The sequence below is a fragment of the Peromyscus leucopus genome, chromosome 5 (assembly GCF_004664715.2).
Source record: "Peromyscus leucopus breed LL Stock chromosome 5, UCI_PerLeu_2.1, whole genome shotgun sequence".
In the NCBI taxonomy this organism is placed as follows: domain Eukaryota; kingdom Metazoa; phylum Chordata; class Mammalia; order Rodentia; family Cricetidae; genus Peromyscus; species Peromyscus leucopus.
Genome location: NC_051067.1, coordinates 51,278,571 through 51,296,388, shown reverse-complemented (window position 1 = coordinate 51,296,388; position 17,818 = coordinate 51,278,571). Strand labels below are relative to the sequence as shown.

General features: G+C 38.2%; 1 protein-coding gene across 19 annotated transcripts in view; it reads right to left on the bottom strand.

Moving 5' to 3' along the window:
* Positions 1 to 17,818, bottom strand: part of Zmynd11 (zinc finger MYND-type containing 11) — an 89,544-nt gene that overhangs the window by 19,713 nt on the left and 52,013 nt on the right. For 9 of the 19 annotated variants that reach the window (XM_028859562.2, XM_028859578.2, XM_037205943.1 and 6 more), the window contains exons 3-4: positions 17,152 to 17,311; positions 6,767 to 6,928 (exon numbers count right to left, since the gene is read on the bottom strand). In XM_028859562.2, the coding sequence (XP_028715395.1) occupies positions 6,767 to 6,928; positions 17,152 to 17,311 (322 nt within the window). Of the gene's footprint in view, positions 1 to 6,766; positions 6,929 to 9,534; positions 9,580 to 17,151; positions 17,312 to 17,818 lie in introns of all 19 variants that reach the window. The other 10 variants (XM_028859604.2, XM_028859551.2, XM_037205945.1 and 7 more) reach the window with 2 other exon arrangements.

Sequence of the window (17,818 nt, the reverse complement as noted above, 5' to 3'; positions counted from 1 at the left end):
ATTAAAAGTCCAGGTTTAATGAGCAAAGCATTCCCAGGTGACCTCAGGGGAAGGAGAAATCACACGGCTGCTCCCAAGGAGGGGCCTTAAATACCCTGTAGGCAGGTATTTGAGCAGCTCTGGAGGAAGAGCCACTACTTGGTGGGCTTTCTGAGGGCGGGGTCTGGAAAGGGAGGAGTGGGGCCCAAGCAAAGTTCCCAGCTAAACACAAATCTCCATTCTACATTTGTTAATATGGAGCTTGAAAGCAAAGGTATTTACTTTAGGGTAAAGATATTAATAAATTGCTCATATTCATAAAAGTGGACTAACCAAAGAACAAGAGTAGCTATTTCAAAGCAGATACATAAAAAAAATTTGCATATAAACCACTTTCATTTATCATTTGGTCTCATTTCATTGTGAACATTAATTGCATATCACTCTACTTCAGGAATTAGAAAACACTATACTAGCCACATCCCCAAAGCATGCAAGAAGTACAGATGCAACCACCAACTCTTTCCGTGAGACAGCTTCCAAGTGCCTCAACACTGTAGTCAGTGTGGCTTACCAAAACCAGGTACTCTGAGCAGTCAGTGACTCCCTGATGCTCCCCCATGTAGACACTTTGTGGTTAGTTTGAATAGTAAACAAATTCTGTTCCTTTGATTTCCATCTACCTAATGGGCACACTGCAACCTGGCTGGGACAGAAAAAGCAGCAGGGGCTGGCTTGACATAGGACTTAAACGTTAATTTTAAAAGGCTGGTGCCTGAGGAAGCCAGAGACACCAGGTGCCCTGGAGCTGGAGTTGCAAGTGGCTATGCTCTGCCTAGATGAGTGCTGGGAATTGAACCTGGATCCTCTGAAAGAACAGTATATGCTCTGAAACACTGAGCCACGTCTCCAGCTCTTTACTAAGTTCGCTTCTCAAGTCTTTGTCCATTTGTTTGGTAAAACCTGTCCCTTCTGTGCACATTCAGAAGAAGCTTGGGAGACTTTGAAAGCCATTCCCACAGGCCCGAGGCCTTAAAAGGAGTTTTCTCAGACCTCAGTGGGTCACATGATGCAAACCTAAGAGTGCTTTATAACCCACGCCCAGGACATTATATGATGATGATATTCTCCAACGACCATCTTTTTTGTTTTCTTATCTGTATTTCCTATGCTGCCATAATTTACTACTGAGCTACATTCATTCACCATGCAATTCACACACAAACATAAATTTTTCAAAGAGAAAAATGCCACGTGGATATTTGAGAAGGGACAAATATTTTCCAGTTTTTAAAAAGACATACTGTAACAATTGTATCTTTTGTTGCTTAAGAGGATCCTCTCACTCAAAAGCAGTGTGTGATATATGTGGAGTGTGTGTATATAGTGTCTAGTGTCTGGTGTGTGATGTCTGGTGTAGTGTGTGGTGTCTGATATGCTTGGTGTGTTGTGGTGTCTGGTGTTTTGTGTGTGTGTGTGTGTGTGTGTTTGTGTTTATGTGTGTTAATAGTAGTAGTAGTATGTGTGTGTGTGTGTTAATAGTAGTAGTAGTATGTATATGTGTGTGTGTTAATAGTAGTAGTAGTATGTGTGTGTGTGTGTGTGAGGGTGTGCGCGCATGAACACTACATGAGATGTAGAGTGATGTAGAGCTTAGTCAGATGAGGTGATGAATAGTTATGTGGCACTGTTATTATCCCTTGTGGGCAAAATCACAGAGCGGTATTCCATCTGAGGCCCAGATACAAAGATGAGAGCAAGGAACTCACCATGACTTCTCATTTTTCCCTTCCTGAGACTCACTGACTATGCAAGCATGGTCACACTTGGTGTCCTCACTGCTGCCCATGGCACATTATAGTCACAGATGAAAACTGTATGAATTTAAACTGGCACTTACATGAATCTACAACTTATCCATGTCAAAAAACAAAAACAAAACAAAAAAACAAGACAAAACAAACTGCACCCATAGAGGAGGGTGAACACAGTGAGGGGAGGAGGAAAAGACAGGGCCCACTCTGGAACCCGGTCTCTGTCATTCACTGGCAAGTACCAAGTGTCTGGGAAGGAGACATTTCACTCACTTGATGGTTCTGCTCCCCTTGTTAATGTTCTGATACTTTATGAGGTACTAGAGAGCAAATGTCACACTCTCAGATATTAAAATCACTGCTCTCACAGAGAGGGCTTGCTACAGAATCTGTACACTGGGAAGAGAAGGTCTGTGCAGACCATTCCTTTAGAATTCTTAAAGTAATAGCAGAGTCTGACGAGGAGACAAAGGCTAGAGCACTCTGACGAAGGTGACATTTTATACTGGAAGATGCTTCTCTTGGGACTGTACAGGGTTCAGAATATAACTTTTGAAAAAAATACAGTCTGCTGTGGTAGCCAGAGCTACATGTTGCTGGAGGCTCACACTGGATAGCACCAGAGACCACTACCACCACCACCACCACCACCACCACCACCACCACCACCACCACCACCACCACCACCACCGAATGCCAGGGAACACTATGCCAAAAGGCAGTGTGGTGCCACCCTAGCAAGTGGTTGTGTAGTTTTAATTACAGACCTTGCCTGTATGTTAAAACAATGCTCAAAAGTTCCTTATTAGGATCTCTAACTATCCTATATTTTTCCCAAACTTTAAGAGGAAAAAGTAGACTGGAAAGTTGATTCTGACTGTAACCATAGTTCCTGATTTTAGTCTGATGATTCCCAATTCTCTTAGTCCAAGAATAATGTTCACAGGTATCACTCCAAGAGTCCTGTGATTTTTTTTTTCTCCCCCAAAGCTTACAGGCTAACAAGAATGTAGTGCACGCACAGACACAGACACACACGCCTACCACAAACCCTGACACCAAGAGGTACATGACTTTGCAATCTGGAAACGACATACCCACGTGAAGTGAACTGAAAATGAGACACCTGACGAAGTCCAAAGGGTCAATGAAAACAGCTGCTGTGCGCTGTGATGTGAGTGGGCGCTCTTTGAAGGGCAAATGGTCATCTTAGTAAATAATATAAATGTCTATACTTATATTGAAGAATTGTAGTCAGTGAACTCATCTTAAAAAATGAGAACTGACCAGAAAGAATCAAGCATATACACACAATACAATACACACACATGCTTTTCAAAAAGTACCATGAACTATGTTGTGTTTTAAAGGTACTTCCTTTATGTAAATAAAATCTTCAAAGGAGTTTTCAAAACAGGATTTTTTTAAAGTTTTGCTTAGTAAATTCATGATCATTTTGTGAAAATAAAATGTAAATCAGCTTCATGAAGAAATAAATAGTGAACACAGTCTTCAGAAGCTGAAACTGGGTATGATTTCAAACACAGCAATGTGAAGGTCATCTTTGACAAGCTGTCAGTGGAGAAAGACGGGCGGCACATGAATACACATTTATAAGAATTGGTCAGGTGAGGGACCTGTGGCTTTTCTCTACTGTAAGGTGTACAAATAGGATGTCTAGGACACAGCTGATTGGAGACAAGCTGACTGTATCAATAGTGCATGTCACTCACACACAAACACATATGCACAACACAAGAAGCATGAAGAATATTCACCTACAGAAAAGGAATTCTATGAATTTGCTTTTCTTATTTTACTTTAATTCTTTACAACACAGTTTTTAAAAATTATTTAAAATATTTTCTAAATTAGTAAGTTCACAGGAACGAATATATAAGGGTGAGGATACTTTTCTCAAAGTAAAATCTACTTAGATATGCATGGGCTATTCTTTAAAAACAATTAGCTGTGTCTGCAAAGACACATCCAGTGTTTGGAAAGCAGGCATCTAAAGGGGCATTCTTGGCCATGCAAGATTTCTAAAGTAATCTGAAAACTGGGAAATTACTTTGGCTGGGAAAGGTGCACATTGTCTTCTCAACCTTCAGACATGAGACACAAGGTGACTAGTGTGACAGTACAGTTCACAGTGGGGAGAGAGCAGTGTTTCCAAACCCCTGGGACCTACGGCAGAAAAGTCTTCAGCTCCCTACCAGTTATTAGAGCATGTTTGCTTTAAACTTCGATTTTTGTAAGGATGATTGACTTTTGTCTGCTATTTTTGCCTGACTGGAAATAAGGTTCTTTTCTACAAAATTCTTTGTCTGTATACGTAACTATCCTACTTAACTGTCCAACATTCCACAGAGGGAAAGAGACTGGGAAGTTTATTCTAATTGGAACCACAGTTCTAGAGTTTTCGTCTGTGAACCCCACCCACACTTTCTTAGTCCAGGAATATTTCAATAGGGATACTCATTTGTTAAATATTAAAGAAGGCTTTTATTGAAATTTTGTTTTAAAAACTAAATTTCACCCGATACACATTTAAAATTCCATTACAACTTTCAGGTTATTGTTACTTTTCATACTAGAAAAAGAATCATTAGCAATTACCTTTTCTTGAACATAACTATTAAATCAACAGAACAGACCTAACTTAACAAATGATGGTTTCTTTGGAGGCTTCAGAGATGAAGGTAAAATTCCCTACACTCAACCTCAAACACAGGCTTTCTGAGTCTTCCTGGAGGCTAGTTCATATACTATACTATACATAGACAGTTTAGTTTTTTTTTTTTTTATGTGACTTACAGTATCATTTGCATAAGTACAATTATATCCTTGTATCATAAACACATCCAAACTGAACAAGGGAAACAAAAGAAAAAAATGGGATGAGGTGGCCATGCATTTGAGTCAATTGACAATGAAATATTAAAAAAACAAAAACAAAACAAACAACAACAAACCTAATCAGAACCCAGCAGAGCAACTGTGAATGAGAAACAGAAACAGAACCCTCATGCATACTATTTTCTTTAAAGTATGATTCCTTTTCTATCTCTTATATAAATAATGTAAAACCCTGACTACGGTCACCCTGCCTCAAAACTCTCAGTCTTTTACTTCAGTTCCTTCTAGGAAGTAAGAACTGAACATCACCTGTAACAACCTGAAGGTGGGGGTGGGTCTCCCGCTCCCTTGTTCCTGGTGTTCACTGGTGTGCTTTCACTTTTCCCTCTCTCAGGGATGAGGTACAAGGGATTGAATCCAGGCTCTCCCACATGCTAGGAGAACTGGTCAGGAATCTACTGCTGAGCTATATATAGAAGTCATCTTTAGGTTTTTTACTTGCTTGCTTGTTTTTGCAGACAGGACCTCTCTGATTTTTCTAGTTTGGCCCTGAACTTACTCTGTAGCTCAAGCAGTCCTGAGTAGCTGGGATTAGAGGCCTATGCCACCAGGCCCACCTCTTCCTCTTGAGAGATCAAGTTTTTACTTCCTAGAATATAAGAGAGATGTATTTGCTTTTAAGAGGCATGATCCAAATCTGTGAAAACAGAACACAAGTGACACCAGTCCCTGCTCAGAATGGTGACCTGCATGTCTGTACTTAACTCCACGTGGGTATCACGTGCTGATGAAGATCTAAAAGAAATCTACACCCTCAGCTTTGACACTGATGCAGCCAGATTTATTGATTGATACTGTCTCACTTTTCCTGATAATTCACCTGAAACAGGTCTCTAATGTTGTCCCAGTTGCTTTTTGTATACTTCTTAAGCTAAGTGGGCTCAGGTAATCAAGACCTCAGTTCCCAAGGGAGGACTGGATAGAGAGCCCATTTAATTCAAGCCCTCCCTTACAAAGTAACAACTAGGTGAGGTGGGCTCAAGTAATTCAAGGCCTCAATTAGTAAGGAAACTCTGGGTGAAGTGGGCTCAGGTAATCAAAACCTCAGTTACTAAGGAAACACTGCACCAAGTGTGCTCAGGCAACCAAGGACTCGGTTACTATGGAGGATGGGTCTGGACATTCACTGATCATGCCCAGATGAAATCTTTGACTGATGTTTTAAAGAGGAGAAAATAACATAAATAAAATTTTGAGAAATTAAACATTCAAATTACTAAAGCATTATTTAAGACATACTCAGAATCTGAACTCACGGGTAACTGGGACAATGTTATGATTCCAGCTAAGTTGCTGAGTAATACAAATTATAAAACAATAGGCGTGCAACCAAATAAGTTCGTACCATCACCATCAGTGCCCTGTGAAATGCAGTATTTAGTCAGCACACATCGCTCATAATGCAGACGCACTACAATCTCACATCATGCATATTCTTCAGTGAGAAAAATGAGGGAAAATTATTGTGCAAATATGTATTTTACCAACCGCACAATGCATTTTACAAGTAATTGGAATTCTTAATATGCAAATGTCCCATCCTTCCACCCTCCACATAAAATATAAGCAAAAAAAAAAAAAAAAAAAAAACTAAGTCATGATGACAGAAAAGTAACTTCCACAGCTCTAAGACAGGAAGCTCATCACGAATACTCCCAACACTCTGCCTTTTGCCCATGTGTATTTTCAGTGGCATCAACTCTGCCACAAATTACAAGATCATTATTGAACAGAACTCCATGTGGCAAGTAGTTCATATTTTAAAAAGCTATCCTTTAAAGCAGTCACATAATCTAGAAATAGGTGTACAGTATGGGAAGAGAAGATATTTTCATGTGACTAAAATTCTCTGAAATGTAAACCCTGAAACATGGGGTATGCTTTGTATGTGCATTTATGAGTGTTGTGTTCATTTGTCACAGTAATTTCAGCAGATAACCCCCACCCTCCAGGATTTATCATTCACCTGGCAAGACCACCTGGGGTATCTTAGTGACACTATATTCATAAATTTCAACCCTCTGACCAGCACATGAAAGCTCATAGGTACTCACCCTGCAAACTGGGCACTGCCAGTGACTACTGCTGTCTCTAAGCCTGAACTCATCAGACAAACACTTGGAATGATACACACGAAAACACAGGTCACATATCAACACCTCTCCAGGCAAATGGCATTCAAAACAATACCAGTCATGAGTTTCTGTTTCCCAGTCCTACAAAAAATACAAAATAATTTCGTATGATATTTTGTCAATATCTTCAATAACTAACAACAAAATTGAAACTAAAGTCCATCACAAGTTAGGCATTATAAACAATTTAAGACATTTAATGTGTTAAAACAAGAGAGAAAATATCTAGAAATTGACTTCTTTAAAACTTGGATTCTCTCCTATGTAGTATCAACACTCAGAAATACCTTAACGTGATCTGATAGCAAACAGCTCCAAAGTGAATTATGCCCAAAGCCAACCCCAGGTCTAAAATTATCTTTCATTTAAAACTACAATATACGGAATGGTGTCTTTTATAAGCTAAGTGCCCCATACCACTGGCAGCTTAATATTTCAAACAGACAAACCTGTGTTTTGTCCTGCTTTTTACAGATTATAAACTGAGTGCTGCCATACTGCGGGGGCAGGGTGCATAGTCCCGAGTGGTAGAGCTCACTGTGCTTGTCTCTCATCCACAGTATTTGATGCTTAACTGAAAATAACAACTAATCAAAATGCCCAAGTCCCGACAGGTTGCCAAATATTCAGGGTCTGTTGAATTTAGAAAAATAAATTGAAAATATGAAACTAAAGGTTTAGTCACACTATCTGAAAGAGACTGATTACCGTATGAAACAGAAGGAAGCAGGCTCGCTTCTCAATGTGGCTAGTCCTAGCAATCAAACAACACAAAGGGTTCTTCAAAGCATTGTTCAACGGGTCTGACTAGTGAGGTCTCTGAATAGCCAAGGCAGGCAGAGTAGAGACAGGAAGACTCAGACTTGCTTTTAGCTTAGAATTCATTCTTTCTAAATGTTACTCTTCGCTTTTTCTAAAGTATACTTCAGAGTAAAGGTTAACTCTTGACCTTCTTTTGTAGATGTGGAAGTCAAATGAACGAAGGGGAAACTTAACAACACCAAGGCTACTTCCGGTGGGGATCCTGACATTCCACATTTGGGTTTAGCTATCCATTATTTTTATGTATATCTACATTCTTTCCAAGGTTGAGTGGCTTCCTCATTTTCTCAGATGCTAATATTATCCCAGCAAATGGGATTCAAGCTAGTATTCAATAAGCATTGATTACTTCAACAACATTAGAATGCCAACATCCACTCACAAAGAGCATAGTCAGTCAGTAATGTTCACAGTGTATGTCCAACCCACATCCAGAGCCATGGTGAGGGCAGAGTAGTCAATTCTGTAGAAATCTAAACTTTCTGGGTTAATGTTTCATTAAGAAATTGATGGTCTTCACTGACCAGAACAATAATGTACACTCATCTGATGGAGCGATCCATTTGAACTGCAATCATGAAGTACTAATTTTACATAAAACTCAGAAAAAAGTATCTACACTACCAAGTTTGACTGAAGTACACCAAAGACATGTATGTGGTGCTTAGCTGAATTAAAATTAAAGTGAGAGTCACATTTCAGATAGACAGCTTATACACACATTGTATATTAGCTATTTCATTTTCATATTCAAAATTTTTAATATAAATAAGCTTCAGAATTCTAGTCTATTTTTTAATTAAAGAACTTGTTCTAAGCAGTTAGACAAATATTTTATTCTCATGGCTGTTTGGAAATATTTTAAAGGACATTAATGATTTATATATATATATATAGACTAATAATAGAAATTGCCATTCTTCATGATTTAATTTCTTATTTTAATTCATCTTCACATGATGGGTCAAACAGTAGTTACTGGGATGGTTAAAAGGGCAGGAAGAACACAGTTCCAGCTTGTCCACATCAACGCCTTCCTCTTTCCACCACACGCTTTTTACCTACTTATGAAATGGACACTGAGATGGATCTGTCCTTGTTGTGTGCTTAACTCTACACTTTGAAAAATAATTGCAGGAATGCAACCATAACTTAAGTGAAGCAAAGTACAGAAACTTTTTAAATTAATTTGCTTGATATTATTAACTTTTCTTAAAACTACTTTTGTATTTTCTTTTATAAGACAAGTTCTCACTAGCAGGCCTGGAACCCATAGAGATCTGCCTCTCAAGTGCTGGAATTACAGGCATGTGCCTCTGTACCTGGCTTGAGTATGTTTTTCATATGGATATCACTAACGCTATCATCACACGGATTAAGGAAGACAATGCTTCTTGTTATTTTAATCATGGCAAGAGCTATTCCTAACACACCAAACACGCAAACATCACTAATTCAGAACCTATTAAAATTTTTCTGAGGTATAAATGAGTCATGTGGACCATGCCCAAGCTGCCTCCAGTTTGTCTTTAGTGAACAGAAATTAAATAGTGAGGCTGACACACATCTGTCACTACGCCAATAAGCCAAGTTTACATTTGCACTGGATGTCACCAGAAGTCATCAGCTGCTCTAGATACAGCCTAGTTAGCAGCATGTGTAAAATGCTATTTCAGAACAAGAATGCTTTAAAAAGCAAACCCACTAACACAAAGTTCAAAACTGGAAGCAGTGTAAAGACTTTACAATTTTCACAGACAAGTCTAGCAAGAGTTAACTGAGCTAACAAGCTAGAACTCCATTACAAAAAAAAAAAAAAAAAAGGCAGAATTAAAGTAAAATAACATAGTTCAAAATTAGTTCACCTTGTCTGGGGCTGCTGTCCTGGAGAAAGGCTGCATACTGTAGGCCTTTCAAAATAAAAACAAGATAATCTTGGTCTTTCTATCACAATTTTGCTCATATCAGATAATATACAGGGCTAAAGGGATTTCACACATGGTTTATTAATTGAAGTACAATTCATACTACTTGGCTGACAATATTAACAAAAGTCTATCAATGAGCTCATCATTAATGAAAAGATAGTAGCATGCAAACTTAAGAGTTGTCACTGACTGTAGAAGGAGGTTATGGATAGACAATGAGAAATCTCTCGGGAATTCATGTGCCATGAAATGTACAGTCATGTCAGGAAAACATCTTACTAGCAAATAAAGTCTGTGCCACCCATACCTGTACACTACCAGGAATGCATGTCTGATTGGTCTGAAACTGGATTGATTACACTGGACTGTTTAAAAATCAGAATAATGAATGTGAGAGTGGTAAACTCAATCTCTCACCATAGCATGAAATCTATACAGGCTGCCCTCAGATCCTAGGAGCAAACACCAGCAGCAGCCTGATACACATTCAGTTAGCACACTGGAACCAGGCTGGTTCAAATCCTGGCCCTGACACTCATGGCCATATAGTCTTGGGCAGAATGCTTAGCTTCTCTATATGTCATTTTCTATCTGTAAAATGAACAGAATGACAGTACCTGTTTCCTGTGGCTTGGTAAGAATCAAATGAGTTCATATGTACACAGTGCACAGAGGAGTGTCTGGCACAGCCTGATCACTCAGGAGATGTCAGCCAGTGTTATTATCTATGTATTGCACAAAACAGGAACAAAGCCACCACAAATGAATAACATGCTTCTAATCACATGAGTATATTTCTCTCCAAGCACTTCAGAACTCATTATCATATCTGATTTTCACAACATTTCTCTGAGCAAGGTAGAACAGAAAATATAATTAGCTCCAATTCAGAGATAAAAAGGAAGCTCAGAAAGATGTTTGGCCATGTACCAAGGGAGGTATTTGAAGAACTGTTGGAAAAAAGGTATTCCAAATTCTGATTAAGGCTCTTCAATAATCAAAAAGCAGTTTTATCTTTTGAATTCCCTATGTCTTCATGAGCAGACACACATTACACTACTAAGCATGTGTATGACAGTGTGCTTTAATGCAGATACAGTGTAAAGTGAGTCCTCTACCATTCTAGGTTTAATTTAATTCTGTTAACAAATTCAGCTAATCATTTACATGGGAGGATATGATGATTACATATGTTTAGTGATTTAAGTATAGAAAATAAGTTACAATATTGCTCAGTGAAACAGACGTCAGAAGGAGAAAAGGGCCAAACAGCAGGAACTCACACACACAGCCCACCAACACATGAGGAGAGGACAGACCCACCCAAAATACTGAGCAAGCAGACTCTTTTTTTTTATGATAGGAAGCCTCCCCAAAGCAACAATGGCTGTACCAATCCCTACGCATTTGTTGCTTTGATGAGACTGAGATCTTGTGATTTTATTCTAAGAGAGTGCATAGTATGAATTATTTTTCCCTTTTATTTTATTTTACAATACCATTCAGTTCTGCATATCAGCCACAGGGCAAACAGACTCTTAACGAAGTCACTTCTCAGTAAATCACGGCTTAAAATCACAGAATACTCTAGTGTAACTGGTTTCTAGTTAACTAACAATCGCCAGCATTTACTTACTAGTCAATAAATAAAGGACTGTTTACTTCTTTTTGTAACCAAGGTTGGGAATGAATATTCAAAGAAAAAAATATAATATACATACATAAATGACATAAAGATAATAAAAACATTTCAATTTTTAAACACAAACAGCATCAACGTACATTGAAATTTGTGTTTAGAGTATTTAAAACAACGAACGAGACAGGCAGTGGTGGTGCACGCCTTTAATCCAGCACTCAGGAAGCATAGACAGGTGGATCTCTGTTGAGTTCGAGGCCAGCCTGGTCTATAGAGCTACTTCCATAGTTCCAGGACAGCCAAGACTACATAGAGAAACTCTGTGTCAAACCCCTCCTCCCCCCCAAAAGAAAAAAGAAACAAAAGTCTAATGACAAATATAACTATAACAAAAAAGGGCAAAAATCTAAATTGTTTTTAAAATTAATTCTTAAATTTACATGCTTTATATATGCAATGTACTGGAATGTCTAGTTAGGTTGAATTCAGCAGCCTCTCAACATGTTTCCTCAAGAATGAAGCCAGGGAAGCCCCTCTTGCTGTGGCTTCAGGCTGTAAGGTCTGTGAGGAACAAGGCCATCAATTCTAATCCAATGTTTTACCTAAAAGGCATGAACTTAGCTAAATTTCAAGATAAATATAAATCAACCCTTCTTACAAGCTGGCATTTGAGTTGGAAGTAACAGATAATGGCACTCCCTCAAAGTGTCCATCTTGCCCCACTGGGGGTGGGATTTCAGCCCATTCATTGCTAAGATAATATGCTCATCTCTTTAGGAAACCACAAAATACGTATTTCCATTAATTATGCTTTTAAAATTTATCAAAATCCTAAGACAATTGAGAAGTGAAAAATACAGAGAGAAAAATGTAGAATGCCCCCTTTCATTTAGAATGATGCTCTCAGGCCTGAGAGCAGCTTGAAGTCCTGATGTTAGGAATGATTCACTTGAAAGTGCAGCACTTAGTCTGGACTCACTGCAGGAAAACAAGAGAGCAGAGGATTCTGCATAAAACTACAATCTGTGGCTCTCAGCAGATGCCTGATCCCTATACTGCCATGAACTATGAAAGAAATGAGGTCCTGAGTCCAAATCCAGCAGGTCCATAGACGGAGAAAGGAGTTTTACAAGCAACATCATTTTTATAAAAGATTTTTAAGCCATAGTCAACACTAGCAACCAATTCTTTACTGTCAGATCAAAATCACTTACAAATAAAAGTGTGACCTTGTCCTGGGAACTGTCAATAAAGTTGGAACTCACCAACAGTTCATAAAAATCACCTGGTTTCAAGATACATTTGTATATATTTTATCTGCAAATGATCCAAAACTCAAGGTTTCCTGCTTCCTATGTTAAAATAAGTATTATGGAAACACCTTCCTACCCTTGCTGAGCACTTTATAAACCAAAGGCTAATTTGTAAGACATTAACTTATTGATTACAAAGACAACTCATAAATCCTAAACTTCAGTCCTCTAGCAAGTGGTAAAACTCTGCCCAAGAAATATAGTTCTCAAAATTTAAGAATAAAGGGGATGTAATATTGGAAACATGGCCTCCCATCATGTGTACTTTAGAGTAAGCAGATGATAAAGCATTCTATGAACATGAGCACATATGCATGCATGTATGGCATGTATACATTCAACATGTGTGTGCATGTATATGTATGCATTCATTAATTATTTTGCAATACTGGGCCAGTCTTGCATAGAATGCCAAAAAAAAAAAAAAAAAAAAAAAAAAAAGGCGCACTCTGCCTGTTTTAAAAACTCAAAAGAGAAAAGGTGTCGACATGACAAAGTATTAAATGTTCAGATAGCAAAAAGGCACCCCATGTCTTCTCACCAACAGAACTTCAAAAGCTAAGAAAACCATGTTTATAAGAACTACTCACACCCTATCAGTTAATGTAATGTTATTACCAGTCTAGGAGTTTTCAGATGACCACAAAAATTCCTGTGTGTTTTTCAAGTACCATGGATATGTCATTTAGAAAACAGATTGATGTGTATACTTATTGATCGACTACTGTGTAAGCAGACCATTTAGAAATAGGAGTAGTCTTGTTGTGAATGATTGCTGTTTTATTCTACCATCTCATATACACTGTAGGAATCAACATGAAGATACTTAGTCACTAAACATTTTTACCATAGTTTTGCCAACAGAATTGGGCTTACACAGGGAGCTGCAAATTGTGTATGAGATCACCAATGAAAAACAGCTGAGAATATGCTAGAAGGAGGAATTTCAGTAACACGGGGCCTCTGCCTTTGTATTATAATATACTGGCTTCCTCAAAGACAGATATAGTTTCATATAGGACAGGGAGCTTTTAGGACATGATTGCTGTACTTAATAAAAATCATGGTCCAGAGATGCATGTTTTTTGATTGTTTCAAGTTCTAAAATTGACCATTAGAGAAAAAGAGGTAGTAGGAGTATATTAACAATGTAATACCAACAAACTGACTTTTAAGCTCCTTTTACCATAGCTGTGTGGGAGAAAGGAAAACTATACTAATTGGCTTCTCTTTCTCCACACATTGATGGGAGTAAAGACAAGTATTGTCCAACTTCTGCTACTTAAAGTAACTCAGGAGACAAAGCCTGTAAGACTCAAAAATTAATCCTGTTTACCCACTTCCAATAATACTACAGCTTCTCTCTTCAGAGGAATAAGAAGAGCATCAGCACCTATTCTTCAATAACAGAACCCCCTTACTAAAGCCTATCGTAACCTGAACGATGTGTTCAACATACATACTGCACTCTAAAACTCAAAGTTGTAGGGCACCAAAGCAACTGAAACCACAAAGTGGTGAAACTATAAAGCCCCAAAATGCCCTGGTCCACAGAACTTCATGTAAATTAGAAAAGGTGACCCTTCCTTCCATCAAACATTCTTGAGGTATACTTTTTATTCAGGACAGAACTTTTAAATAACATACATAGTGTCTGTGGTGTGGAGGGCATTTAATAACCTGTCAGTTCACAGCTTAGACCTGCCTCCTGCACAGATGACAGAGTTAATTAAAAAATACACAAAGCCTGGGCAGTGCAGAATCTCCTGCAGTGATATAGGTGACACGGTTAATCACATGAGCTTGTGGGGTATCATAGGGCATGAGGACACTCACTGCCAAGTCAGGGGGTGTTATCAGCCCAGGTAGTAAGATACTCATTTCGTCAGCCAGCTTCATTGTTTTATACCTTCAACAAGAGCTACCTTTTCAAGGACAAGCTCTTCACAGTATTTATATTGGGGAATACTGGTTACAGAGTAAATAGTATAAAAAAGACTGCTTATAGCTAGTTAAAAAAAAAACTGATGCTTTTACTATACTGTCTACAGACACTTATTTTAATCATTTTAAAGTTTTAATTTTTAAGTAATAACTACAACTTTCTAGGGTAAGTGTGATGCCTTGATACATACACACATACACACACACACACACACACACACACACACACACACACACACACACAGTGGAATGACCACATCAGGCTAATTAACATATCCATTTAAAGTCCATTTCTTAGCTGTTTTGAAATATACACCATATTATTATTAACTTTATTACCTTTCTGCACAAGAGGTCATTACTAAGTATACTTATTTACTGGTCAAAGCACTTGCTTTGAATATATTTGTGTATATATTCACTGCTGAATGAACATATTTTCATTTAATGCTTGTGATGGTTTGAATGAGAATGGCCACCACAGGCTCATATATTTGCACGCTTGGTTCCCAGTTGGTGAACTGTTTAGGAAGGATAGGAAAGTGTTGCCTTGTTTGAAGTGTCCCTGGGGGTGGGCTTTGAAGTTACCAAAGCCCCCACTAGGCCCAGTGTCTTTCTTTGTCTGCCTGTGGGTCAGGATGTAGCTCTCAGCCCCTTGCTTGCCTGCCTGACACCACGCTCCCTGCCATGATGATAATGGACTAACACTCTGAAACTATAAACAAGCCTCCAATTAAATACTTTCTTCCATAAGAAAGCCTTGTCTTAGTCATGATGTCTCTTAATCTTTGATTAAATGAAATAAATATTAATATGCCCACATTACAGCTGAGGACTGAATCAATGATGTTTAAACAATTCCAGACATGTAAGCTAGGAATGCTTAAGATGGACATTATCTCATTCCATATACTACTTTATCCTTGAGTCTTTATGGTTATATATTTTATAATGTAAGCCGAAGTTTGACAAACTCAGTTATATTACATGTGAATATTTAGTATAAAACGGCTGTGAATAAGGACTAATTAGCATTAAACCTGAATAGTTGCTGTTTAATATACTTTAAGATTTCATTTAGTAAAAAAGAGATGGAAAGAAGACTATAAATACGTGCAAAAAAACATGTACAAATAAAAAGAAATATAAAGTCTAATACTGTAGGAAACATCTAATAAGCTGGTTAGCTGCCTGATGAATTAAAGAAATTTCAGTGTAAGGAAGAACAAAGTATATATATATATGTAACCACAAATTTTAAAGGAGCAAACAAACCCACAGGAATGTGCCCATGACACACAACTCCAAGTCCTGCGTGTCAGCAGCTCAGTCATCAGTTACACTCCCATCACACACCTTCTCTGTGTCTTCTGAATTTCTAAGTGTCCATGTGCTTGGGACACAATACACCATCTTATCTGGACTGTCCTGAGTCACTGGACTCTCAGTTTCTACCTTTGCTCTGTCTTGGCTCACGCCATCTTGGCTATTGCACCAAGGAAGCTTCCAGATGCAGCAGGGACTCCAAAGGAAACTGCTCTGGTGGCAATAGTTACACTTCTTCTCAGGAACAGTTCCGGTGAACAAACTAATTACACTGATACAAGTAACGCCGCCGCCGTTACCCCAGGTTTTCTGAGGCTTTGACACATAAATAAAATGGATAAAACTGTCAGGCCTGGTCAGCTTCCTACATTTAGAATTATCAGAGACACTTGGTGGTAGTCCTTCAGCCTCACTGAACCCATGGGTTTGTCTGTCATTATCACCAGAAAAATGAAATGAAACAAAAACTTTCAGGAAATTTTCCCACAATGAACCAGTTTTTAAGATTTTATGAAATTTTCAAAATTTTAGATTTCAGAGAATTATTAAATCTCCCAAAATGTACATTTAAAACCTATTATCTGAAATGATGTTTATTATAATAACTATGACATTTCCAATTAGGTGGTTAAATATCAAAAAATATGATGGGGAGATAGAAATACCACACATGAAATCAATCTTTATGCAAGAAGAAAGGACTTCTCTATGTACTTCTCAGCATAAAGCCATGTCCTGAAAGGACACAATCATACAAAGCACCCTCCCATAAGAGACATCACAGCTGGAGCTAAATGAAGGTACAAAAGAAGTAACTTTATATCCATCCTGATTGACTTATGCTTAGGACCCAAAGCCTGCCAGTAGTCACTGGTCAGTGTGGACCAGGGCCAGTCATGCTAACATCTGGGATCTTTGTATTGTGCATGAAAACTCTGCCATAAGCCTGGACTGAAATTTGATGCCATCCAAGTGAGCATTCCTAAATAAGCAATGTGTCCCTTTCCATCTATCTAGGCAGTATAAACACTGTCCTGCACTGAAACATGTTTTAAACTAATATTAGTTCAAGAAAGCACCAAAAGTACCATGATTTATATGCACATTTAGTTTTATTTTTTAGATGCAAGATAATAGACAGAAGAGCAGGATTTTTGTAAAAGTTAGTTTTTTCCTAAGGAATCACAAGGAAGCTATCAATACAGAGCTTTAGTGTTAATAAAAATGTTAAGAATTGTTAAATTTCTGACAATGGATTTCTATAGCTTATATTAATATTCAAAAAAACCCAAAAGTCCAAATTTCTGAATTTATCAAATTAAATATACTTACAATCTCATCACCTGGTAACCAATATCCTTCTTGCTCAATACCAGCTTTTGAGCCTTTGCAGCCCACTGTTAGAGTTTCGACAATAAGACCATCTTTCACAGCTAAGCTCAGCTGACGGGTGGTCTCTTTGGGATGCATACCGTGGACTCGGGACATATACCTGAACACAGAGGAAACACAAAGTTAGAAATTTCCAGTGATGCCAACTAAAAAGGAGTAAAAACAAGAAAAGGAAGGGCCATTTGTTCCTATTTTACTATGACATATATTAATGGAAGGAACAAAGGAAGGGAAGTAGAGAAGAATGGGGGGAAGGAGGGGAAGGAGCAGGGAAGGGAGGGAGATAGGGAGAAAGAGAAGAGAGGAAGGGGGGAGGGAGGGGGGAGGAAGGGAGGGAGGAAGGGAGGAAGGGAGGGAGGAAGGAAGGAAGGAAGGAAGGAAGGAAGGAAGGAAGGAAGGAAGGAAGGAAGGAAGGAAGGAGGAAAAGTGTCCCTCAACTCTATTATGCTATTTTTTTTTTTCATGGAAAATGATGAATTAGGCAAAGATTTTATTTCCAAGGTCTTCAAAGATTATTACAAACACAAAGTTTCCTTCTAAAAGTGTCCCAAGTTAAATCAAAAGCACATCACCCTAATTAAAAAACTTGTGACATGAGTTGTTTTAG